Source organism: Larus michahellis, chromosome 20, assembly GCF_964199755.1.
Source record: "Larus michahellis chromosome 20, bLarMic1.1, whole genome shotgun sequence".
In the NCBI taxonomy this organism is placed as follows: Eukaryota; Metazoa; Chordata; class Aves; order Charadriiformes; family Laridae; genus Larus; species Larus michahellis.
The window spans coordinates 3,355,660-3,382,250 of NC_133915.1; the positions used below are offsets into that span (position 1 = coordinate 3,355,660).

The window sequence follows — 26,591 nt, forward strand, 5'->3', positions numbered from 1 at the left end:
CCCAACGCTCAGCAGCCTGATCATGCCGATACATACGCACATGCCCCTTCCAGAGCCTGCTTTGGTCGAGACGTCAGGCTGCATTCCAATTCCTTGCACGGCAGCAAGGAATTGAACGGGGGAAAAAAAAAAAAAAAAGCCGGTTCTTTTCAACAGGAGTACGCAAAGGCATCGCCCTCTTTTTCCACAGGGGGAAACTGAGGCAGGAGGCAGGGATGTGCGCTCTCTCGGCGGTTCTTGGGGTAATACCACCCGTTTGGAGCGATTCGAGGCTGGAGGGAGTGGGAAAGGGTTTGCTGGGGTGGGAAAGGATTTGCTGGGGTGGGCTGAGACGGCCATTAACATTGTCCCCACCCACCAGGGTGTCCCCTCCTTTGGGGTCCACCCTTTGCCAAATTTATAATAATGCCCTGAAACAGCCTGGTTAAGCGGGGCCGGGGGGGGGAAATTGGAAATGCCATCACAGGGAGCCTTCCCTAGCCCCGCCAGGCTGCTCGCCCATTCCTCCTCTTGCATTTTTAGGCAATGCTGCCATCGAGTGGTCCGGGAGCATCCGGATGTCGGAAGAGCCGGACCCCCGGACCGGCCTGGACCCCTCTGCGGTCACCCAGGCAGCCCCTGGCTGCTGGAAAAGCAGAGACCCTGCTTGAAATACATCTCCTCCTTCACCCATCCCAGCCGTAAAAAGCTCAGTCTGACTGTAACAACTGACCTGGTGTTGGGGACGAAAGATTTTCAGTCCCTCGGGCTTCCCTAAGGGGCGGAAGAGCCGAGCATCCTCCCTCCACAATGCTCAGCCGAGCAATTCAAACCTGGATTTCTCCCAGTTTACGGGGAGCCGCAGCTTTCCCTGAGAGCGGTTCCTCCAGCTCAGTGCTCCTCTGCCACCAATTTGGGAGGCTTCATCCCCAAAATGCGATTTAGGGACATCCTTTAGCAAACCGGAGGGACGCGCTCAGCTTTCCAAGGCGATTTTCCTCTTCATTGGTGCCCTCCGAGGGAAAACCAGCTCTCCTGGCAGGCAGCAACACAGTTGTTATTTTTTTGCCCATGCTTGGCAATAACACAACACTGGAGGAGTACGTTAAAATCACCCCTGTCTGATGGATGTTATAAACCCGGACTGTGGGACGGTGCAAATCTCTGTTTGCAGCTTAATTAGGCACCAACCGCTTATTCACGGGAGGAAAGACTCTTTTTGCGGGGAAGGTTTCGCCAGCCCAACAGGAGCTGCGTTTGCTTTATGAGCGAAGGGGCGCTAAAAGGAAACGTCCTGTTTGCAGCGGTCGGAATCCGGTCGCACCGGAGCGGGAAGACCTTTTCCTTCTTTGAGAAGTCAAACATTTGCTTTGTTCGTCAGGGGTGCAAAGCACTCACCCACCACAATGTAAAGCCGTTTGGAGAAATTCCATGGCTGTTATATTGGAAAGTTTCCGAATAGATAATTATAATATAATATATAAAATATATAAGCTTTTTTAACAGCGTGGTTTAAACTCCTGGTGACTTTTTAGAGCCCATTTGGCACAGATGCCGGTCACCTCCCCAAAAAAGAATGCAAATAAGGAAGATTTTGAGGGCAAAGAGGTTGGAGAGGGGATGAGGAGGCGTGAAAATGGGGGGCGAGGGGGTACAGGGAAAGCTGGGGGCTCCTGCCCGCTGGGGGGAGTGGGGGGGGCTGCAGCTCCGGGCCCCGGCGGAGCCCCCCCGGGCAGGGCAGGGGGACCGGGGGGGCCGGGGGAGGGCTCTCGGTGCCGGCTCTGCCCATCGCTCGCTGGCACCGCCCGCCCCGCTTATAAAAGCCCCGATCGCGGCTCGCTCGCCGCAGCCGGCTCCGCGGCACCGGCTGTGCCCCGGCTCCCGCTCCCGAGCCGGGGAGGATCAGCACCCCGCAACCGGCTGCACCCCGAACCGGGGGTGGGGGGTGACCCGCATCCCTCTCTGGTCCTTAACCGGGAGGCACCTGCATCCCGAATCGGCTGCACCCAAAGCGGGAGGGACCCGCATCCTGCTCCGGTCCCAAACCGGGAGGGACCCGCATCCCTCACCAGTCCTGAACCAGGAGGCTCCAGCATCCCGAACCGGGGGGGGACCCGCAGCCCTCTCCGGTCCTTAACCGGGAGGCACCCGCACCCCGAACCGGCTGCGCCCTGAACCGGGAAGAATCTGTGCCCCGGCGCAGCTGCAGCCAAGCCCAGAGGGACCTGCACTCCAAACCAGCCGTGCATCCCACTCCGGCCGTGCCCAAACCGGGAGAGACCTGCGCCCTGAACCAGCTGCGTGCCTTGACATGGCCAGGCACCCTGCTCCGGCTGCACGCAGAGACAGGAGGGACCTGCATCCCGAACCAGCCATGCCCCCCAAACCGACTGCACCCTGAAACAGAAGGGTCCTATACCCCAAACCCTGCAGCGGGAGGGACCTGTGCCCTGAACCAGCTCTGCACCCCAAAAAGGCTGCACCCTGAAGCAGGAGGGACCTGTATCCCAAAGCATCCATGCACCCTGATCCTGCTGCACCCTAAACCAGGAGGGACGTGCATTCCAAAGCATCTGTGCGCCTGCCCTGGCTGCATCGCGGTGCGATGGATAACGCTCCGCCGCTGGAAGCGGAGCTGGACCACCACTGGCTCCTCAACGCCTCCCTGAATGAGTCCTTCTCAAACCAGTTCGTGCAGCCCCCGTGGCAGGTGGCCCTGTGGGCCGTCGCCTACGCCCTCATCGTGGTGGTGTCGGTGGTGGGGAACGTGGTGGTGATGTGGATCATCCTGGCTCACAAGAGGATGCGCACCGTCACCAACTACTTCTTGGTGAACCTGGCTTTCGCCGAAGCCTCCATGTCCGCCTTCAACACGGTGGTGAACTTCACCTATGCCATCCACAACGAGTGGTACTACGGGCTGCTCTACTGCAAGTTTCACAACTTCTTCCCCATCGCCGCCGTCTTCGCCAGCATCTACTCCATGACGGCCATCGCCCTGGACAGGTGAGTTCTGAGCGTCAAATCCCAAACCCTCTCTGGCACCCAGGTCTCTCTCCACCTGGGTGCTGTGCTCAGCTCCCTCTGAGCTCCGGGCGAACACCACAATTAAAATAAAGCTCATTTTGGTAAAAGAGGGCTAAAAATAATCCCTCTCCCCGCCCTGGTTGCAGATGGCTTTGGGAATCCTTTGTCAGCTCTGCAAAAGGAGCTTGAGAAAAGGCATTGTCACCCCTGTGCGTGTCGGTCTTGGGTGTGCATTTGTACCATCGCTGTCCTCTCCCTTCCCATCGCTTCTGCAGAGCCGTCCCTTCCTTTCCCAACCTCCTCATTTAAAACCAAACTTGTTATTTAGCACAAAATGGCATCACCTCATGACATAAAATACATGCTTGTGTCGGACGTGCCTCCGCTGTGCTGCAGGAGCTGTTTCGTGGTGCTTGATCTGGGTCGGGAACCATCTAAGGAGCCTCGGAGAGAAGCTCAGGTTCGGGAAAAGCATCTTGACTTGGCGAGCGTGTTGTCGCGTTGCATGCCGGCGTGTCCCCCCCAAGCAAACCCACCCTGATTTTATTAGTGGGGGTGAAGGAGGAGAGGTGGGTGCCAGGGATTTCCCTCGTCCGGCTGCAGCCAGCACAGTTTAGTTGTTTGGGTTTTTTTTTTCCACTGCCCGGTTTCTGCCGGCGCTGCCCGATGGCTGGGGGCTGTCGGCAGTGCGGGATCCCGCTTGCGTTTCGCTGCGATCAAAAGTTCAGCCAGCGCTTGGCAGGGGGGCGATGGCACCGGGGGGGGACGCTGCCTTTTCCACCGCAGAGGGACGAACCACGGGCTGAGGGAGGCAAAATACCCACGCACCAAGCACCTCCGGTGCGCGCCCCTCCTCTCCTCTCTCCCCCTCCTCTCCTCTTTCCCCCTCCAAGAAATCTTTTCTTTGATGGCATTTTCACACCAGCGCTCGAGATAAAGCAAGGCTCTCAAACAGCTTTGCAATCCCCTTTTGAGTACCGGCGTTTCAAGCGCAACAGATTTTTTTTTCCCAACGCAACATATTTCCCCCAAGACAGCTCGGCTCTGCGACATCTCGTTTTGGTCCTTCTTCCCAGGGAGTAAAAGACATTTTGGCTGGGGATACATGCGAAAAGGGGGGGGGGGAGTAAGATTTTGCATTGCTGTATGCCAGCACATTTTGAGCTGCTGTCTAAGCGCTGCACAAACTGGCACGGATATTTCCCTCCGAGAAATTATAGCGCTGCCACAACTCACGCGCCGACAGCTTGGGAAACGGAGCTTGAGATGGATGATGGTCTCTCGAAGTCATTAAAAACAGCCTGGGGTTTTGTTTCACTCTGGAGCGGTTACAACACCCTCTCCCCAAAATAAATCGGACATTGCCAAGCTCTCGTACCGGAGATGAGAGGAGAATTAAGGCAATAATGAATAAAAAGAGGAATACTACCAGCATATCTCTGTTTCTACTCGATGGTGTTGCTGCCTCTGTTTCAGGAGCGTCTGCCCTTAGAGAATGTTGGGGATCGGCCGGCAAAGCCCCTTTCGGGTTAGGATGAGTTAGAGAAATTATTATTTTTTAAATCGTTTGGGTTTTAACCTTCAGTCCACACCCTGGAATAACCAGAAAAGCAAATTTGCCAGGGGAAGCTGGAGGAGCATGTGTAAAATGGGGAGCAAAGGCAGGTCTGGGAGCCTGGGGCTGAATTTTGGGGGGGGGGAATTCACATTTCCAGCTTTCTTCTTGCATCTCAAACCCTTAACAGAGGCTTGCTTTTCCCATGGCTGGGCTGCAAAACCCGTGCGTGCAGGTTTGGCTCCCCCATGAAGAAGGACTCAAAAGAAGCCGCAGCCTCGGCGTGCAAACACCTCCTGCACGGAGCTACCTGCCGCGTTTCTTGGCCCCACATTTCCAGCGAGGTGGGAAATTGGGAAGGCGAAGGCAGCAGAGCCCATCCTCTGCCCCTCCAAGCAAGCAGCACGCAACAACATCTCCAAACGCTGGAAAATTGATTGTTTTCCTGTGTCTGAGACCTGACAAAAGTAACTTATATGTATGAAATGCAGGAAGTTGTTCCAGGAACCCAAAAGGGAAGAATTTGTCCCGGCAAGTTGCAAAAAGCTGTGTGGGAACAAGGAAAGCAAGTTCCCGAATTCGGAGCAGCAGAGACAGGAAGGCTCAGTAAAATGGGTTATTCACAGCCAGGACGTATCTGAAATCAAACATGACTGCAGGTTTGATTTTCATCAAAAAAACAGGAAAGCAGAATTGAATGTGTCTCGTGTTCCCAAACTGTATTAAGCCATCTATCAGCGGTTGGATACGGAGTCTGAAGGCTCGGAGGAGCGTCAGCCTGCAGATTGCTCCCCTAAATCATCTCCGCTTGTGCTTTCTGGAAGCAATTTCCAGAACATCCTCGCCGGAGGATACGGAACCGCCTTGGAAAGACTCGGCACAGCCGTAACAGAGTCGTGTGAGAGAACAAGTGGAGAAGTGGGTTTGATTCTCCCAATGGTTTTGGGTTTTTTTTGTAGGACCTGCCATGGGTTTGCGCAAGAAAAACGAAAAGCTTTTGCTTGAAGGTAGACCATCCGCTCTTTCACCAGGACCTATTTCAGCCTGGGCACAACCGCTCTGCAAAAAGGAAAAGCTAATCCTATAGCGAGTGTTATTCTGAACTCTGCAACAATAGCAGGAAATTCAAGAGTCAGGGCTGGCAGATGGTACAATCTTCTCAGGAAAAGCCATGGTGCTGCTCCTCAGCATCCTGCAAGAAGTGGGGGCCAAAAAGCTCGCTTTGGCACTGTAAAATTTGCCACGTCCTTCAGTTTTAGGCGTATCAGTACCAGGGCACCTCACGTATCCCTTCCCAGCTTCAAACCCTCCTTGTGAATTACTTCGCTTGAAAGAGAGAGACAGAAAATCCTGTTTTTTTCCAAACTTCCAGGAAAAGTGACAGCCCAGCAATGCCCATGGTGAGTCCAAGATAATTTGCAGCCCCACTTAGAGGAAAAAAAAAAAAACCAAATTCTGGATATCCCTAAGGTGCAACGTCTATGGCAGACAGGATGGAGCATCGTTAGACAAACTGTTGATATTTTCTCTTTTCTTGGGACTGGATTCATTTCTGAGGAGCACCTCTCACCTGCACCACGAGCAAACTTCAGACAGAGGAATGAGTTTCCGTGCTGATGGACAACCGGGAATGCAGCTGAAGGTGAAGATCCCGGATTACTTGCAGAATCGGGGGAAAAAAATAATAACCTCTGATCTCCAAACTTTAAATGAGCTAAGCTAAAACCACCGCGGACGGAACCAGTCCCGATGGGCAGGGGGAGAGCCCTGCCGTGAACTCGGGGTGAGAACACATTGTGCGGCGCTGGGCTATTTAATACAAAGCAATTTTCCTTTTTCTGCAAAGCGTCCTCTGCTCGAAAGCAGCTATAAAAATGATATACGGTGGGACTAACCTCCTGCAACTCCTACACCAACTCGCTGCTTTTGCTCATTAAAAGACAGGGGGGTCTCCGACCTCCACCAGCACCGACGCTGCCAGAGCAGCACAGGGCTGGGCAATCAAACCGGGATCTTCCTTACATTCCCTTTTTTATTTCCAAATGGGTAATCAAATTATACGAGGTGTCTTAAGATCCATCAATTTACCAGCAGGAGCTGCAGAAGAAACATCAAATCTGCGAACCTTCATTCACCACCGCGGCTCCTAAAATTGCTAGTCTGCAGCCGAGATCTGTTAATATCTCCCCAGCCACATATTATTTGCAGCAGAAAAACCGGCTCGGAAAATTATTTACTGCTTGCAAGCTTGAACTCCCAGGTTGGACAAACCAGCTGAATATCAGGAATGTATTTGCCAGCTCAGCGACCCCATGCCTTCCCCAAGAGGCGATTACTGCAGAAAGAAACCCTCCGGAGCAGCCAAATTACATCAGCGCACAGACAGGTTAATTAGTCGTTTACACCCTAATATAGCACCAGATATTTTGGTTTTTTTAATCTTGAATTAATGGACTTCTGGGGTTTGCAGGGCAGGACTTTGATCTGCGCCTGGCGCTGTGTAATCTTGCTCTGCTGGGATGTCATTTGGAAGATGGAAGAGCAAAGGGGGAAGCGAAAAGGAGCCCGGGGTTTCAGGGCAGCAATAACCGAAGCAGCTTTTTGCATTCCCGAAAAATCAAACATCAGCGAACACAGCAAAAACCCCACGAAGCTGCTGGATACCCAGCATGGAGCTGGCTGGAAGCATTGGGTTAGGAAGGAAGGGGACGGGGATGGACAAGGGAACGTCAAGGCCGGTGTATGCCCCTGCTCCCAGCAGCAGTCTCTGATCTGATGGGTATTAACTGGGATTAATTATCCCCCCACCCCCACAATACCCACTAGGTATGTATTTAGCCTGTCAAAAAATAAATTACATCTTGTTCCCCACCCCTTTCCTTTGGAAAGAAGAGAGGGCTTGAAACTCCCATGGCGATGAATATAGAACTAAGATGAATGTATAGAATAAATATAGAACTAAGACGAATTAGTGACAGTTTGGTGGCTGGGAGATGCAGAGACTCAGGTTTTCGACAAGTTTTTGGGGTGATCAGGGTGCTCAGCTGCGAGCTGGGCGCTGGCACAAGCCACTGTAGGAGTTTGAGGGCCTCAGGTGGGATATTTGGTTTATTGGATGGCTTTCTTAATTTATTCCTTAATTTATTCTTAATTCCTCAATGGCCTAGTGGGAACCACTCATGCACTAAGTGCGCCAGGTCTCACGGGTCACCAGCCCTGCATGTCATGTGATTTTTTTTTTTTTTTTTTTTTTTTTTGTCCTCTCCCTTCATTCTTCAGCTATAAACCAGTGCCAGGAATAATTGGTTGATAAGGTCCTAATGGGTGCCTTGATTAACAGCATCTGCAGAGTCTCTCAGCAGGGCTGGGTTGTGCTTTGGGTCTTCCCATCCCATCTCAGCCCTGTCGGCAAATGCGATGACTGCAGGAGGGAGCTCTGCGCCTCCTTAACGGCCTGTGGCAACTACCTGGGGTTTCAACCTGTTTCACCCGCGTTTAGTTCTTAAAACCGAGTGTGCCCGGGGGGTTTGCAATGCGAGAGGTGCTGCGCAGGAAGGCAGGGAGTTCGCAAAGCTGCCGGAGTAACTCAGGTCGCTGTTTGGTGGTGGGTAACACCTCCTTTTCGGTTGTGAACCTCTGCTGTGGGGACAGGCTGAGAGAGTTGGGGGGGTTCAGCCTGGAGAAGGCTCCAGGGAGACCTTCCAGCCCCTTCCAGACCCTAAAGGGGCTCCAGGAAAGCTGGGGAGGGACTCTGGAGCAGGGAGGGGAGCCATGGGATGAGGGGGAAGGGTTTTAAACTGAAAAAGGGGAGACTGAGATGAGATCTGGGGAAGAAATTGTTTGTTGTGAGGGGGGTGAGCCCCTGGCCCAGGTTGCCCAGAGAAGCTGTGGCTGCCCCATCCCTGGAGGGGTTCAAGGCCAGGTTGGCCGGGGCTTGGAGCAACCGGGGCTGGTGGGAGGTGTCCCTGCCCAGGGAAGGGGGTGGAACAAGATGGTCTTTAAGGTCCCTTCCAACCCAAACCGTTCCATGATTCTATGTGCTCAAAGGAATTACCAAACTGCTTTCAAAGAGGAAAGATGCTGTGCCATATCAGTGCTGCGGGGAAATGCCGGTGAGACACCTGCCTGATGAAGACGCTTTGAGCGTTGAGCATCACTCAGGTCTCTGGGCAGGAACGCACTGTCCGTCCCCCGGGTTGGACGGCGGCTGTTCTATGTCAAAGTAATAAATAGGAGGAAGCAGGTGTTTGTGGCGCCGTCATCCCCGGCATTGTGTTTCAAGCACGCGGGGCTCAGCTAACCTCCTCGGCCGTCATCCAGAGACACGAGGGATCTGGGGCCAGTGTGACGAGGCCAAGCTTCACAATGCAAACCCGCTCGAGGGATGGGATTTTCGCATCCGCGCTGTTGCGACACAATCCTCGCAGAAAGCGAAAAGGCAGGATTTTCACTATGGAGCTTTTTGTTTCTTGCGTAGGAAGGACCCGGGCCGGAGGTATCTGATCCACCTCAGTCTGGGGCATCTGCTCTGATTTGGTTGCAAACTCCCCCAGGACTGACTCCGCACTGAACCCCTCTTTGCTCAGGACGGGATATCGTTGTGCAATAAAACACACAGAACAAAACTCTGCATCCTCTCGGTTACTCATCTCTTATCTGTCGTATCCTTATTACTTAGTGAAGCAGATAAGGAAACTCTGGGATGAAAGATGCTTCATAAATTTTTTGCTATTGTATTAATCTCATCTCCATGAGGGTGGAAACAATTGTGTAACGTTAGTTATCCAGACACACTCCAGATTTCCAGATGCAATTAATAGATGGCTACACTGCCTTGAAGGCAGCACCTTTTTAGTAACCGAGACGCTCGGAGCTACCCTGGTACAACGTTGTACTCAACCGCTATTGTATCGTCATGGTAACACCCCTCCCCAAAACGCAATAACATATTTAACGGCAAATTACCAACGTCATCAAATAGCATCTGGCGTAAAGCTGGCGTAAAGCCCGTTAAATATGGTGGATTTAAAACATGAGACATGGTGGGAAAGGTGCAAGGAAAAAGCAGCTGCGAGGGCATCGGGTCTGTTCTGCGAGGAGCTGGGCAACCCCGAGTTTGCCAAATTTAATGATAGTTTCTGCTTGAACACAGTGCTTCCACCTGAAAGGAGAGCAACTGCAGATCATTTTATTTTGAGGAACAGGTATCATTAAGTCTTCCCAACCCAATATCTGCAGGCAAATGGCCCCGTTCCCGGTGCTACCCCTGTGCACGGGGAACAAAACCTTTCCCTAACGCAGCAAATCTGTCCTTAAATCCTCAACCAAGAGCCAATTCCCTGCGACAAATTAGGACTTGAAGACCCCATGGTGGTTTGTCACCCACCGCAATGGCGAGGGCAGGATGCTCACACGGGGATATGCTCCTCTTCCTCACCTCCCGCCAATAACCATCCCCAACAAACCGCAGCACCCAATTTTTTTACGGAGGGAAAAACCACCCTCTTGAACGGCAGAGTTAAAAAAAAATAAATAAATCTCTCTAATAGGATACAGCATCTTAGGGAGATGGGCAGAGTGGGGCCACAGAGGCACTCTGCGAGGAGAAATATGAGCTAATAAACTCATTAGCCTTGCTTTCCAGAGCCCGCTTCTCGCCGGCGCAGGCGGGACCTGCATGGCCAGGCCAAGGAGGGCAGCGGCTTGCCGGCACTTAAGCTCTGATCGATGCCTTTTGTGCCCAGCGCTGCAAAACCCTCACGGGGCCCAACGCCCGCCAACACCTTGCAGACACCCCGGGCACTGCTGCTGCATCCCATGGCCATGCTCTGCCTTTCCGTTTGAACGCAAACTTGTTCGGATTCATAAAGAAAATAAATAGATTGGCGAGGGTTTTTTTTGCTGAAAGGCAAAGGCAGGATTGACGTGTCATTTTTCCTCCCTGGTTGATGGAGGTTTGGCTGCAGCACCTTTCCTGGGAGATCGAACCTACGTGGAGAGGAGAAGACAACCTGGAGGTACCCATGGTACGGCTCCGCAGCACGGGGTTGATTTTCTGCTTTGCATTTACTTGCTTGGAAGGAAGCTTTTATTTTAGGCTAACCAAAACCCTGCTGTAAAAACACGCTACAAGGGGAGGGTTTGGCTGAAAACTGAGCGGAACTGCAAGAAAGCCAACTGGCTTTTGAGGAATCTGTGTTCTGGATGCAAAAGAAGATCCAGTGGTGGCCAAAAAACCACCAAAAAACCACCAAAAATTCAAAGACAGGAATACACACAAACCTACTGGGTAGAGAAGCATGGAAAGTCCAACAGGTCTACAAGGAACTGAGAGTAATTTGAGCGCAACGGTGGAAGAAGGCAAAAGAAGCTGCTTTGCTCCCAGTACTGAGGCTTTTTCACCCCGATATAAGCAAGACGGCGGCAGTCATCAGAGCTAAGGCGGCTACGAAACCGTATTCTCCGTTCCCCCCCACTCCCTGGTTTGATTTTGGATCAAATGTCCTTGTCAAGGAGAGGGGGAAAAAAAAAAAGGGAAGAAAAAAAGCAAAAAAAAAGCAGTTATTAAAATGTTAGGACAATTTTCTGCTTAGTGATACAATTATTGTATAATTATATGATATTTTAATATGAAATAATAGTCTAATTATTTTCAGGATGTTTGTACATTTCCATCTATCTCCAGCATTTTTATGGTCTGTAATACCAGCTCCTCCAAGCAGCCCAGACCCTTTTCATTACATTTTTTTCTTCCCCGTCATAGCCCCTGTCTGGGAGAACCATTATTATTCCCATTTTTAATCCTGACGGGCAGCTGAACCCAGAGCATCCCCAAGGGAATACTTCAGAGGTCACTTGGCACCTATGGTTTGGGAATCACTGACGAAAAATAGGATTTGGGGCCAGTTTTCCCCAAAGCGCCGCTAGCTTGTTCCTCCTGCCTCCCCGACCCCGTCCTTGCAACGCCAGCACGGTCCCATCAATTTTGCCGTCTCCTTTCCACCACGAGACAGCGTGGCAGACAAGTTGATGGTGGTTGGAAAGGTCTCTAAGCGATGCGGTGGGGTTTAGTTCATCGTTACAGCTATTAGTTGGATATTTTATTAACCACGAGGGTTTCTACAGTGTTTTAAACTGATGAGGAAAGTCCTACAAAATGCACTGGCAGAAACAAGGTCGGAGATTTAAAAGCATTTCTGGCTGGTTGCAATCAAGCGCTGGCTTTGCTTTCCAGAGATCTCAGCCTCAGATGTTTCTCCAAGCAAGTATTTCACCAGAAATGAGCCAAATTTTGTGGAAATCCCTCATTTTCCATCCCGCTTGAACCATCAGGTCAAGCACCAGCAGCGAACTCGGGCGTGTTGACTTCTTGCTGCTTGGGAGGGTAAAGCCAGGGCAACCTGCTCTGAACCCCATGATAAAGCCCCGCCAAACCTCCTCCAGCTCAGCAAACCCTTTAACGAGGGGTCAGCCAACACCAGGCTTTGAAGGATGAGGAAGAGGAAAGAGATGAGTCCTTCTTGGGTCCAGAGAAGCTGATCACAGTCATAGCACCATGGAATGGTTTAGATTGGAAGAGACCTTAAAGACCACCCAGTCCCACCCCCTGCCCTGGGCAGGGACACCTCCCACCAGCCCAGGTTGCTCCAAGCCCCGGCCAACCTGGCCTTGAACCCCTCCAGGGACGGGGCAGCCACAGCTTCTCTGGGCAACCTGGGCCAGGGGCTCACCACCCTCACAGCAAACAATTTCTTCCCAATATCTCATTTAAATCTCCCCTCTTTCAGTTTGAAGCCATCACACCTTGTCCTATCGCTACATGCCCTTGCAAACAGCCCCTCCCCAGCTTTCTTGTACGCCTTCTCCAGATACTGGAAGGGGCTCTCAGGTCTCCCCAGAGCCTTCTCCTCTCCAGGCTGAACCCCCCCCAACTCTCTCAGCCTGTCCTCACAGCAGAGGGGCTCCAGCCCTCCCAGCATCTCCAGGGCCTCCTCTGGCCCCACTCCAACAGGTCCACGTCCTTCTGATGTTGGGGGCTCCAGAGCTGGACAAGGGAAAGAGTCTGACAAGGGGAAAAATGAAAAACGTGGATGCAGAAACGGGTAGACCTTGATGCACCACCACCCGCTGCGACAAAGCACCGCTAACACCCATTGCCTCGGCTCTTTCTAACCAGCTTCAGTTTCAAGCACCAGACAGATTTTCGAGGGATAATTATCAGGTGGATTTTCAGCTGCACAGAGGCGATAAGGTTTGGTACCCCGGGGCTGAGGAAGGGATGACGGCAGTACCTCCTGCCTATTTATATATTAATCCCTACGTCTTTGCCCCTGCAGGCGACCACCCAAAAAACTCAATACAGGGAGTATTTTCCATCTAGGAAAGAATTAAAAGGAAAAACTGTTCATTCTCCAAAAGGAGAAAGGATGAAGGGAGAAACAGAGGCGGCTGCAGACACCTCAGGCAATAACACATGCCGAGCGATGCAATGTTTCTCCTCTTCCCGAAGCCTGACGTGGAGCAGGGGGGGGAATAAAATAAAAAATTTGTGACGTTGTCACTTAATCCATCTAGTGCTGCTGGCTGCTGCCAGCATTGCAAAACCAGATTTGTAGAGGGATAAATTCAATCTGCCTTGTTGCCACTGGAGCTTTCCTCATGAATGACAACTGATGTTCAGGGGAAAGAGCCCGCGAGCCGGGCAGGTCTAGGTGGCATTTCAGATCACCCATCCCACACCAGTCCAGCACTCTTATTTTTGGTTCTCCTCCTGTAACACTTGGCCCTGTGATCTACCGTAGAGAGATGATTTTGCGCGGGTGCAAAACTCCCGGGCGCTGCCAAAGCGGCTGCTGCCAGATGGCAGCATCGGGGCTGGCTTTGTACAAATTGGTCTTTGCAGAAGCAGCCGGTTGCTGGTTGCGTTAGCAAAGCTGTTTTTCAGCTAAAAGTCAATGAGTATTCTCCAACGGGATTCATATTTCAAGGGTAGGATGCTGCAAAAGAATTAGAGTATTAGCTGGGGAATCCTCCGTAAAGGGATTATTCGATGGATTGTGCGGAGTGAGGTGCTGCATTAAATGGGTATAAAAAGTCCGACCTCCACCCAAGTGAGACCTAAAACAGCCCCAAAAGCTGCAACATCAGGGCTTTCCAGCCTTGATTTCTCCTTTTCCCACCTTGCAGGTACATGGCTATCATCCATCCGCTGCAACCCCGGCTCTCGGCCACCGCCACCAAGGTGGTCATTGGCGTCATCTGGCTCCTGGCATTCCTGCTGGCTTTCCCCCAGGGTTACTACGCGGTGATGGAGGAGCTGCCGGGCCGCCTGGTGTGTCTGGTGGAATGGCCGGAGCACAGCAGCGACATGTATGGAAAAACGTGAGTTGAATTTTTTCCAGCAGCGGGGACAAGTCACCATACAGAAACAGCGCAAAAAAATATATATATAAAAAAATATATGTATAAATATATGTGCGTATATATAAAAATATACGTATAAAAAACGGAAGCAAAGAAGGATGGGAATAGCTCAAAGCTCCATGGGACAGGGAAATCCTCCCCCTATCCCAGCAAGGACCAGTGCTATGTAGCTGACAGCAGCGTAATCTCCGTCGATATCATCTTGGGGCACATTCAGGTTAATTAAGGTGAGTTTAGTGCTGCTCACGGGCCAAACATTGCCCCATGCTGTGCCGTGTTCTCTGCCCTTCTTGGATGCTCATCCTGGAGGGAAACTCATGTAAAACTGCTAAGACACAATATTTGGGCTGTGGGGATGGGGTCTGCATTGCCCCCAGGGACTTATTCCTACGCACAGGTACGGCCTCTGGTTTTTGCAGCACCTTTCCTGCAATCCGTCTCTCTAAAGACTTCCTGGGGCAAGAGTTATTCCTTCACGAGATAAACAGGGTTTTACCGGTGGTATCTTTGCCAGGCAATAACAGAAAAAAAAAAAAAAAGTTTAGGATTTACCAAGTCCAAATGCCCCAAAAGTCACTTAACTGCTTAAAAGCCAAGCTAGAAAAAGAGGCTCAGTGGCATCAGCTGAGGCTGGGAGGCAAACGCTGGGCTAGGAGGGCTCAGCAGGGATCTCTCTCCTTCCCGTTAAGGTGCCAGCTAATTAAATCTGGCATTTCCAAAGGGTCTGGGCAACCCCGCTGGTTTGCCAGCGCAGCAGTCCTCCATGGTTTGCTCTTTGAAGTCCACGCGTCATGCAGCGAGTTAAATGTCACGCGTTGAGGAAAAAAGAAAGAGGGGAGAAAAAAAATAAAGGCATTTGTGATCTCCAGTCCCGTGGAGCGATGAATTAGGGCTGTGAAATTGTGCTGGAGCCAAAGCAAGGGCGACACATGCACAGAGAGGTGTTTAAAGCCAGCCTGAGCCTGGCAAAGGTCTTTCCACAAGACAAATGAGATGAGTTTGCCAGTCAGCAGCGAGCAGCAGGTTGCAGAGAGCTGGGCGGTGTCATTATTACCTTCTTATTTATTTGCATTGCAAGGCAGGTACGGCAAGAACTAAGCTGGGGCTGGCCCAGCTGATCTCTAGAGGTGTCTTCCAACCTTAATTATTCCACGCCACCGTGATAAATGCAGCCAGAGTGAAGAAATGCCGCTGGCTTAGACAGCCCACGTGGATGGGATGGGGCTGAGCCCCCCCAGAACAAAGCAGCAACCGGCACGAGCTCAGGGCCTGACTTCGACAGATCATTTGCCGTTCGGCTGTACGCTGGGGCCCTTGCTTTTTCAAACAGCTAATTCAAGAGAAAAATGCCACCATTAACCCATGACTGATTTGCCTCTGGAAGCCGGGCGCCGCTTCAAAGCCTGAGCATCCCATGCTCTTCGGCGAGCGAGGGGCTCTGCAGATACAGGAGGGCAGGCAGGAAAGCAGATGCTAAACAGAAGCTTTTTAAATAGCCAAACCCCAAATATTTAGCGGGGATTGAAAATAACGCGCAGCTCAGCAGCGTCTCTCCAAACCTCATGAACTCACTTGCGCAGCGCAGAGCCCGGCAAAGCCCGAGATGTTATTTTACTGCCCCAAAATAACTTTGCAGGGACAGGTGCTGGTGCCGCTTGCATGGCCTTGGTGCAGTTATTTAAGGAAGGCGCCGGCAGCAGCCGGCTTGTTTGCAATGCCATGATGAAAAATAATATTATTTTTTCAGTTCAGAGTGAAAAATAGGGGACTTCTCCCAACACCGGGGGGACCTCTCTCTTGGCAAATGGAGCCCGGAAAGCACAGCCCCAGCACACGGAGTGTATCAGAGTCAGGGATGGGCACATGAGGGGTTTTTTCACTAGGAAAAAATGTGCCGGTTTGTATGGGGGGAAGCGGACGAAGACCTCAGTACAAGCGAGATGCTGCGTCTGCGACAGGAGCCGGCGATTCAGCTCAATTCAATTCAGCAGCTGCTCGCCACCGCTAACCACCGATTCCCTCTCCCGATTTCGGTTTCGAAAGAGATGTCTGCTCTATGCCAATTTCTTTAGCTGCCATTTCGGTTTGTTAGGGGAAGGGGAAAAGCCACTCCACTTGCCGGCTTCTCTGGGAGATAACAGCCCACAGCGACCATCTGGGCTTGGCAAGGCCAAAGGAGATGGCAGCCCCCTCCTCCAGCAGCCCTCTCCCATAACTCCGACGGGCTCCTCCGTCCTATCCAAGACCCTAAATCCCCACACCAAAGACTCTTACATTACAAAACTCAGGCTTCTCCAAGTGCTCCAATCCTGCAATTCTTGTAGACAGAACAACATACGGATGGTTTCACATGGAGATGGGTTTTCAGCGCCCAGGGTCCAAACAAAATGTCCTAGGGCTCTTTGGAAATCCCTGTCCCTAGCATGCTCGGGCAGCTCTCCAAATAACAGTGGACCTTGCTTATATTATCCAGCAGCTCCTCTGAGGCATTTCCGCATCACTCTCAGCTGTTTGCAGCTGGTTTAAGACCCTGCATTACATGGGAACCACAACGAAATCTTCATTGCAGAGCCACAGAGACGCCTCTTTAATTAGCAAAATAGAAAACAGCCCTACAAAATCCAGCTCAAATGCGATTAGCGCTGGGCGAAGAGGAGGCCAAATGAGATTGCAGGTACAAAACGAGAAGGAGATGGCGTGGCAGCATGGGTCCAGGGCCAACCCCATTCCCTGTGGGACTTGCACCAGGCACAGGCCTGACCCATTCATTACACTTGGGTGATATTATTCAATCCAAGCTCCCGGGAGAATAAGTGCAAGATTGGAGCGTGACTACGGGGCCTGAGCCGCCTTGAGCAGATGCAGCACCTTGCCTTCGAGCTGTGCGTGCACCCCAAAAATGCATGCAGAGACCCTAAAACTGGTGGAATAAAATTACCTCCAGACTTGGTGGCACGCACGATGCTTTACAAGCCAGCCCGGTGGAAGCCAGCTGCTTTTCCGTACCACTATCGCTCGTCTTTCTGCAGGGAGAGAGGTTTTTGCAAGCTCTAATGGTAGGAAGGAACCTGCAAGGTCAAACCGTCTATCCCCATCCTGTTTATTAAAAACAGCATTACTTTTTTCCTTTTTAAACCAGCTACAGTCACTGAACGCACTGCAATTCCTGCCAGGGCTCCACAGACTTCACAACAAAACAGCCTCAAGCCTGTGCTAACAGTTTAATCCAGACCCTCTCATTTGATTTTGGGTTTATTTACACTCATTCTAAACAGACACAAAGATCCTGCCCTTTCCACGAGCCTGGAGGACTGACCCGGCCGCTGAACTCACAGACTTAATTCAAGTTCAAGTTTTAATAAACGTCTATTACAAGGGTTTAGGCTGTGGTTTTGGTGACTGAAGTTATGCCTTGCGGCACCTAAACCCAGTTAAACCCATGGTGGACCAGGATTTAGGCAAGCTGCATCCGAGACCCAGTGTTTGCCCCCAGGGAAAGCCATTATTTCTTCAGCTTAGTATCCCCGTCCTTTGTGTGTCAAAAAAACCCCACGTTTGCTCCTGCAGGACTGCCAGATAAAAGGTGTGATAAGTGCAAGCATTCATCTCAAGGATAATTTGGGGTGTAAACAGAGTAGAAGTGAGAGTAGAGCCACTTCAGCTAAAACATCCTTGCCTCAGGAAGGTAACACAAGTTCTTCACTGGCCTCTAGTTGTCGAGGCCCCATCCCTGGAGGGGGTTCAAGGCCAGGTTGGACGGCACTTGGAGCAACATGGTCTAGCGGGAGGTGTCCCTGCCCAGGGCAGGGGGTTGGAACTAGAGGAGCTTTAAGGTCCCTTCCAACCTAAACCATTCCATGATTCTCTACATCCCACCCCAGGAGGGTGCTAGGATGCCAAAGGCTGGCAGCAGAGGCTTGGAAGTAGTTTGGGGTGAAAGTAGGGAGTCCTTTCACAGCCCGAGCTCTGCAGGCAACGTGTCTGCAGGAGCTGTGCCAAATTCTCTTTGCCCCTGTGAAACGCTTTGCCTTCAAGCTCAGTTTGCAAGGAAAAGACTGGAATAGAACGACTTAGGTTGGAAGAGACCTTTAAGATCATCGAGTCCAACCGTTAACCCAGCACTGCCAAAAACAACACTACCCCACGTCCCTCAGCACCACGTCTACCCGCCTTTTAAATCCCTCCAGGGATGGTGACTCCACCACTGCCCTGGGCAGCCTGTCCCAGTGCTTGACAACCCTTTCCATGAAGAAATTTTTCCTTATATCCATTCTAAACCTTCCCTGGTGCAACAACGTAGCAGACACTCAACGACCATTTTTTTCTAGGTATCACTTCTGCATGACCATCCTGATCTACTTCTTGCCACTTCTGGTGATAGGATGCGCCTACACTGTGGTCGGCATCACCCTCTGGGCGAGCGAGATACCCGGCGACTCCTCCGACCGCTACCACGAGCAGGTCTCGGCTAAGCGGAAGGTAAGGAGCTTCAGGCACGGTTAAGAGCCATCACTCATGTCTAATCCCAACTAACCCCAGCCAAAAATACTTCATTGGGGGTGGAAATAGGTCAGGACTCGTTGCATGGTTGTTGCTAATAGAGCAGAGAGTGTCCTCCAGATGTGTCTCCTCCATGAATGTGCATGTAAACCAAGATGTTGACCGTGTGTTCTCAGTTGGAAAGGTTTCCAAGGCAAAAAGAGGTGGCCCCTTCTGGAGGGTGACAGCCTACCTGTGGGGTGTCGGATGGATGACTTAGCTTCCCTGCCCTCTCATCTCCTCACAGGTAGTGAAGATGATGATCATTGTGGTATGCACGTTCGCGCTGTGCTGGCTGCCCTACCACATCTACTTCACCCTGCAGTATTTCAACTGGGAGTGGTACCTGCAGAAGTCCATCCAGCAGGTCTACCTGGCTATCATGTGGCTGGCCATGAGCTCCACCATGTACAACCCCATCATCTACTGCTGCCTCAATGACAGGTGGGTTTCGAGTGACTTTCGGCAGCATCTTGGTGCAACAGGGAGGGAGATGCAGAAGGGTCTGATGGAGGAGAGTACGGATGGAGAGTTTTTCCAGGGTGGTTTTGTCCCATCCTCGGCCAGGGGCTGCTTCCAGCAGATGCAGGGACGATACAATACTCACCTAAGTCTGTTTTTCCTAAAGCCCCCGTGAGATTTGAGGGCAGGTATCAAAACAGTCAGTTGGGATGAATCCCAACTGGGATTCATCAGTAGTTTTTTCCTTCCCTGCCTTCACCCCTGCCTTTCCCCACCTCTTCTGTCCCCCCAGGTTTCGCGTGGGGTTCAAACATGCCTTTCGGTGGTGCCCATTCGTCAGCGCCGGTGAGTATGAGGGCCTGGAAATGAAGTCAGCCAGGTACCTGCAGACCCAGAGCAGCATGTACAAGGTCAGCCGGATAGAGACCACCGTGTCCTCGGCGGTTGGCACAGCCGAGGAGGAGCTGGAGGAGAGCAGCAAGGCCAAGCGTCTCTCTGTAGACATGACCTCCAACGGCTCTTCCCGCAGCGACTCCAAAACAGTCTCCGAAAGCTTCAGCTTCTACTCCAACACGCTCACCTAAGCGGCTCCCTGGCCGCTCACAAGGGCGCCACCATCCCCTTTCCCTCACTGGGATGCCCCAGCGCTCAATCCACCCAGCGTCATCACCCCGGTTCGTGATGTGCCGGCTTTTTTCTGTGCTGTTTTACCGTCTCTTGCTGTGACCCTCGCTCGCCATCCTTGGGTGAGCCCGAGAGCAAAAGCTTTGGATTAGTTTCATATGCTCCACCGTGGCTCATGTCCGAACACAAGAGAGGTTTGGCTGGTCTCCACCTTGCTCACTGCCTGTCCAACCCACCATGTACCGGGCAGGTGGATAGGATGCAGAAATGGGACAGAGCTGGGTTTTTCTCCTGAACAATAAGTACAACACTGGCAGGCGCTTCCCTGCTCTCTGCAAGGCAGCAGGGATCTCCTAGTGCATCCCACCCCACAAGAAAATGAACCAGTCTTGCACTTTCCTCCTTCCACCTTTAATTTCGTTCTCGCTGTCACTCCCAGTAGAATATCCAGAGGGGTATTCAATTCAAAAATCCAGCAAAAAAAGGCTGTTTTCAACTTCAGGAGCCTGTAACATCCATGGGGCACCACCAGCCACTCGGCACTTCAACTCAGATCCAGGCATTTCTCTGCAGTCTCCAGTCATCTCCGGCACCTGCATCCCTCTGCACGATGGTCTTTTGTTGCCACTCCACAACACAGCTCACCAAAACAGGGCTCTCAAAAAGGATTTCTGAACTGAGACAGACTTTGGTTGCTGTTAATCAACCGTATGTGCCAAAAGTAATCACTGTGATTTCCTAAAAGGCCCGAGGTGACGGCTCTTGGTTAGATTTGGGAAGCCTGTGGTGGTCTGGAGAAGAAGTGAGTGACCGTACTGAAACGTTTTTCACAACCTGGAAATGTCTAGAGCTGCACAGAAAGGGGCATGGTAGGTTTCTGTCAGAAAAACAAAGTTTTGCCAGTATACAAGTTTGAAGGGAGACAAGAATTTTGCAGGCTTTTTTTTTTTTCCCCGCTCAGAGGAGGGTTGAAATGATTCACTTCCGCTTTCTGGATTTTGTTTTAATCAGGGAAACTTTTTTCCTTTTCATCCCCCTGTCTTTTGCATAAAACATTAAGTTTATGATGTGTGCCTGAATATATCTAATATTTTAGTCTTGTTATGATGGACAATTTTCACTGGGGCTGTTCATACCAAGGGCTCCTTTGGTCAACAAACGTATGAACATATATTCAAAGGGGGGAAAAAAAAGGTAAATAAAATGAGAAGTGGGCAAACTTGGCTTGTTGGAAAAAAAGCCACAAGTTTGGAGGCATTTCGGGGGCGGTTGTATCGACTGCTCCTTGCTGCTGGTCCAGTCTCTCACTTTTGGTGTAGAAATCAGACTCCTAAAATGGATTCACTGCAAGACAGAAACGCTGGAGAGATGCACGGCAGATTTGCACAGGGCAAGGAAACGGCTCATTCATTTTAACGCAGCCGAACATCAGGCCCTGCTGAGCACACAGCAATTTCTGGAAGTAAAGCAGAGATGACTTTTGGAGCTTTTCAACTCTTCAGCCTCCAAACTGGCTGTTGGAAGATCCAGTCATCAATAAATCCCCAGCCACGATGGTTCTCAGAGATAAAAACACACATATCTCAGCAATGACTCCAGCAGCTATTAAATGAATGGGCAAATAGATGGATCCAAGAGCAACAAAATGGCTGCAAAACCAGACTGACAAAAATTATCATCTTCGTTTTTACCCAAAATCCTGCCAAGTGCCATCAGGGAGGAGCAGATCTTCCAGCCACTTTCGTGCTCTTCCCGACTGCCGTGACTACGCAACATACGAAATGCCACGAGCTTCACACACGCGCTGGAATACGCTATTTTTTTTCCTGCTTAAACTTCCACTTCTCACCGTTCTTGTCGCCTTAAAACATATTCCCTTGCCGCTGCCTCCCGCAACCCTGCGGTGTGGAGAAGGGGGAGTGGCACAAGCCTGCCTGGGGATTGGGTTTTAAAAAAAAAAAAAAACAAACAAAAAAAACCCACAAAACAAAATACCCAGCCCCAGGCAGGAGGGATCAAAGGGATGGGTGACGTCAAGGGTTTTAACGCAAGGGTTGGACTAGAAAACTTTTCCCACCAACTCCACAGGAGCTGTGTTGCCAATACACGAGAAGGTGCTACAAACCAGAGCCAAATTCTGATTTACTCCCAGCTGCCAACCCAAATTCAAAATTAAAATGAAACCAAATATCTCAAAATGGTCCAGAGAGACAAATCAGGCAAGTAGAGATCTGCTCCATACGCCGCCCCACGCACAAGAGTTTGTGTCAAGTTGTGAGCCTACGGAAGTCAGCATTTTTCTAAAAAAAGAAAAAAAAAAGAAAAAAAAAGCGTGTGTGTGTATATATATATATATATATTTATATATAACCATGCTGCCCTTTTGTCCTCCGTGTTTTATTCCCCAAGGATGCTAAGGATGCTGTGATCATGAGATGTGCAGAGAAAACGACAACTGTCTTCTCGCACGCAATGCTCAGCTTGAAACGCGGCATGAGCCCAAGGGCGTGCGTGGATACTTCAATTCAAGCTGACAGTTTACAGCCCCAAACGCTTCCTGTGCATCTTGTAGAAACCCATCTCTTGAAATCAAGTGGGAAAAATTCCCACCTGTTACAAATAGCGCCAACGACCACAGCGGAGCCTGCCTAGGACACCCAAGCTGATGGGAATGTGTCAAGGGATCATTCAACAGCTGGAGACGGATGCAGGAAAACCAAAATGTTTGTGTAAATGGGTACAACATGCCCAAACCCGGGTTTTCCTTTCCTTCCTCGAAGTGCCAAGTTACTTTATCAGTGGAGGCAGGAAGAGGGACAAGAGTCTTCTCACATTTAGGATCTAGGCCAACCCACAAGATGGGATGTTTGGGTCAGGTCCGTGTCCACACACACAACATGACAAAATTAGCTGGTTTCACCAACCTTGGGATGCTCGGTGCATCCAAAAACCACACAGAAGTCTTCACTTGAAGACCAAAGAGCCTAAAACGAGACACCCCTGCCCAGGCTTGGGGGTGAGACATCTAACCACATGGTGAGTCCAGCCTCTGTACTATTTCCAGCTCCCCGTTCAAACAGGTCATCTGTAATACAGAGGCTTTTTCTGGTTTATTAAGCCTGTTTCCCTTGTTTGCTTTCAGATCTCTGATTAGAAATTCAATTGCAAGGTGAGGCGGTTTCTTTGTCTCTTTCCTGGCTCTCTGAAACACAAAATAATAGCATCTGGAGAGAATCACTCAGCAGGTCTGCACACATCTCCTCCTTGGAGGCGCATAGATAACTCCCGCCATCATTAAGGGGAGCTGCGTAAGCCCAATTACAATGAACTCCAAGCCAAAACCATTGCAGAAGGGAGTTCTGAAACCCAAATCCCAGCCTGAAGCCGTCTCCTGACCCCCAGGGGACCGACAGAAGCTCAAGTTTGCTTCCTGGCACTCAGAAATTGCTTTTCCCACCTAGGTCCCAGCAAATCCCCATCTCCATCCATACTTCAAGGTCTGCTCAATTGCTCAAAAATACAACATTTGCACCCGTTTCACGTGTAACCATTTATCTCTCACCAGCTCAAAACAAAAAGACAGCAAAAGCCAAGCAAGAGCCTGCTTGCTAGAAAAATTAGGTGGCTTTGCAAACGCGGAAGTCAAAGCAAAGCAGCCGGCGCCAGTCCCCATTGTTTGTAGTGCTTGAGACGGGATTGCTGGTAGACGTGCAAAAGGCTGCCCGCCCACCACTTATCTTTATTATTATTTTTATTTTGCTGTCCCTGGAGGGATGCAGTCACTGCTTGGCCCAGCCGAGCACACCGCATCTGCCAACGGATAGTGACTTGGGATGGAAGCAGAGTATCCGCTATTTGCTGCGTATTTCCGCAGAGCTGATGGGTTTGGGGTTTTTTTTAGCTTGTTGTGTCCTACCCAGAGCCCTCCTGCGAGATCACACAACCAAAGTACCCAGCTCAAGAGCTCCTAGCTTTTGCTTACTGTTAAAATAACAACAGTAATTTAAAAAAAAAAAAAAATAAACACCACCTCTCAAGCTTCGGAAATCTGTTTCTAATCTACTGAACACACCATCCTGCCCAAAACACACGTCTCCAGATGAATAATTAATACAGCAGTTATAATGCAAAGTTTAACACAAAAATAGCCCATTTTCCTGTGGTATATCTGCCAAAAAAGAAAAAAAACATCTCTGCTGGAAGCTAAATCACACTCATCAGTTAAACGCGGTGGTTGCTGCACCCCGGAGAAGGGACAGTGAGTCCCAAGAGCAGCTGAGGATGAGAGATGACTCTCGGGTAGCTCTGCCTTTCAACTTTCCACCCCAGACAAAAAGGCTCCTGATTCTGTGCAATGTGATACAGTGGGGGCCAGGAGGGGACGGGATGGGCTGCGACGTACGTCTGGGGTTTGGTATTTGGTGTGTGGGGTGGTTGATAGGAGCTTCACGTGAATTTCTTCCCGCAGTAGCATCTCTACAGAGAAAAAGTCCAACCCTCCCCCCCAGATTGGTTCTCTCTCTGATCGTTGGGTTTGTCCAAACGGATTTTCATAAATAAATGTCTCTTTTGTGAGATCATGTTGCAGTCAATTAATGAGCGTGCAATGATAAGAGGCGGCAACTGGTGGCTTGGTGGGAGCGGGAGGAGAAGTGGTGAAACAAGAGAGTGGGTTTGGGGGGGACCTTCGGTGTGAGGGGCGTGCTCTGAAATTTCAAAACTAAAGCAAGAAAAAGCATAGCCTGCAAAACTCAGCCATCCGCAAAGCTGGGACCAGCCACGTGTCACCCATTCCCAAAGCACAGGAAAGGCTGGAATCGCTCCTTGAACATGGGCAGGACTTACCGGCTGCTGGCTTCTCCACGCGGGGATGAAGCAGACGCCCAACTCGAGGATCATGGAACAGCACCGGCATTTCCACCTATTCCGCTGGCTGCAACGCAGAGCGATTCCCTTGATGAAGCAACAAAGGCGTTTGGCTCCGCTCTCTGGTTTGGACTTCCCAAATCCCACTGCTCCACCAGAGCAGGCACCAGGGCAGCACAACCCTTGGCTTATCCAAGGCCTCACCACACCTGATAAGAGAGAAGACGTGAACATAAGGAACGACCAGCCATTCTTCACCTCCCAGAGCAAAGCCCCCAACCCAGCCAGCCCTTGCAATCAGCTCCAGCCGGCTGTAATTTGCAGTTTTTAATTAGAGGAGCATTACCGAGGCACAGCTGATTGGCATCACTGCCAAAGGCCCTGTCCCATGTGCCTATTAAGCTCTTGTTATTTATTTTCATGGGTTATTTTATCATGCAAAAGGGAGAGAAGGAATAAATAGTGTCACGCACTGCTGCTGTGCTTCGTGCACGCATCTGCTTCCAGCCAAGCTTCCCGGCAGCAGGAATGCGAGAGCCGCTCCCACTTTACAGCAGGATTTGGCACATCAGATCCAAACGAGGGGTCATTTTATTTCTCAGCATCAATACATCACCTTTCCCAGAAGGGTTCACACCTGTTTCTAAATGCACCTGCACACACAGGCCAAATAAAAGAAATGAGAATGTGCTTATTGGTTATAAAAAGTACTCATCAGCCACAGCAATCCACTACAGAAACGGTATGGGAAAATCCAAATTCATCCCGGTTTGCACATTCCCTCCATCTGCAATCCGATACGGAAACCCCCAAAATCAAGAGCTACCCGAGGGTTTGGGTCAGGGCTGAGGCTCTGGGGAGAATTTAAGGTGGCTGGTTTACAAAGGAGGGGATTATTCCCTGCATTTGCAGCCTGGTGAAGTACTGCCGAGCTCTTCTCCTCTGCCCATCAGCACCCTCCTTCCCTAGCTGAGGCCCTTGCCACTCATTGCATGCCACGGTACCCTCGCAAAGCAAAGACACCTTGGCAGAGTTGCCACTGTGGCAGCAAAACCCATCGGTGTCACTCACAGGGTGAAACCTGAATCCGCATCTGGTCAAGCCAAGACAGACCAGGTGAAAGCAGGACCGAGCACCCTAACGGTGACACCCAAAGAGCAGAGCCGCTGTCGTCACCCGCGCAACTGTGTCTTTTTATAGCTGCTCCCAGCCACCATGGCAAGTTTGGCAGACTTCAGTGAACCCATCAATCTGATTATCTGCCATAGCAAAGACACAAGTTCAACTTAATTAACATTTATGGATTCCACAGTGTTTTGCATAAATGTTTGCTTAATACACAAGTCAAAAATATCCCCAGAAAATGAAAATTAAAGCTAGTTAATTGCTTGCAGTTATGCACCAGTCTGTAAACTGGGGTTTCCATAGCACCAAACGGTCTGTTAGATCGTTATGACAAAGTTAGAGCTTAAAGAGAAACAACTCGAGTTTCAAGCGTACAGAGGAAAGTGGATTCTTTGTGGTGTTCTTTCGACTTCATGAGCTTCCCACTTCAATTTCTGTGCGGATTGCAGCAGATTTTGGTTTCTCCCCCACAAACAGGGCGACCTGGTGGAGAATAATTACAGGCCATGGTGAAGGGGTGTCTGGTTGTTTAGACAAGCAATTACTTTTTATTACCGAACTAAATGAATTAAGCAGTAGCTAATGAAAGATTTGAGAACCCGCAGCAGCGATTCAAAACTCAACCCAATCCAGTTGCGAGCGTGAAATGAGGATTAACTGCAGTTTTCATATTCTTGGTGCCAAGTAACCACGTCAAAGGGACTTTCCTTTGCATGGGCGAGACACAAATACTTGAGGAGAGGAAGGGAGCAGGTGAGAGCGATGACTGCTTAAATAGGATGCTCAAGTGTGGGGACGACTGTAATGGGGGCTTGATTAAAAGCCAAATATTATTAATTTGAGCAATTTGATGGGCAGGAAAGCGTGTCGCAGAAGGGTCTAGGAAATCCTGGTGACCCGTCCTCTCACTACACAAGATCAGGGCTTCGTAGAATCATAGAACTGTCTCGGTTGGAAGGGACCTTTCAGATCATCGAGCCCAACCATCAAC

The 26,591-nt window shown here is 50.6% G+C and overlaps 1 protein-coding gene across 2 annotated transcripts; it reads left to right on the plus strand.

Annotated features, from left to right (window-relative positions):
* The first annotated feature begins 1,824 nt into the window (after positions 1 to 1,824).
* On the plus strand, positions 1,825 to 24,182 carry TACR1 (tachykinin receptor 1). Of its 2 annotated transcripts, XR_012584291.1 has the most exons (6): positions 1,839 to 2,985; positions 13,748 to 13,942; positions 18,313 to 18,463; positions 18,771 to 18,967; positions 19,278 to 20,478; positions 22,028 to 24,182. XR_012584291.1 is itself a non-coding variant. In XM_074563756.1 (5 exons), exons 1-5 carry the CDS (start codon positions 2,585 to 2,587, stop codon positions 19,567 to 19,569), a joined length of 1,236 nt encoding a protein of 411 aa, XP_074419857.1. In that variant the 5' UTR covers positions 1,825 to 2,584; the 3' UTR covers positions 19,570 to 24,182. The 2 variants fall into 2 exon arrangements, 1 of the variants encoding a protein (XP_074419857.1); XM_074563756.1 differs by having other exon boundaries at positions 1,825 to 2,985; positions 19,278 to 24,182.
* Positions 24,183 to 26,591: the final 2,409 nt, after the last annotated feature.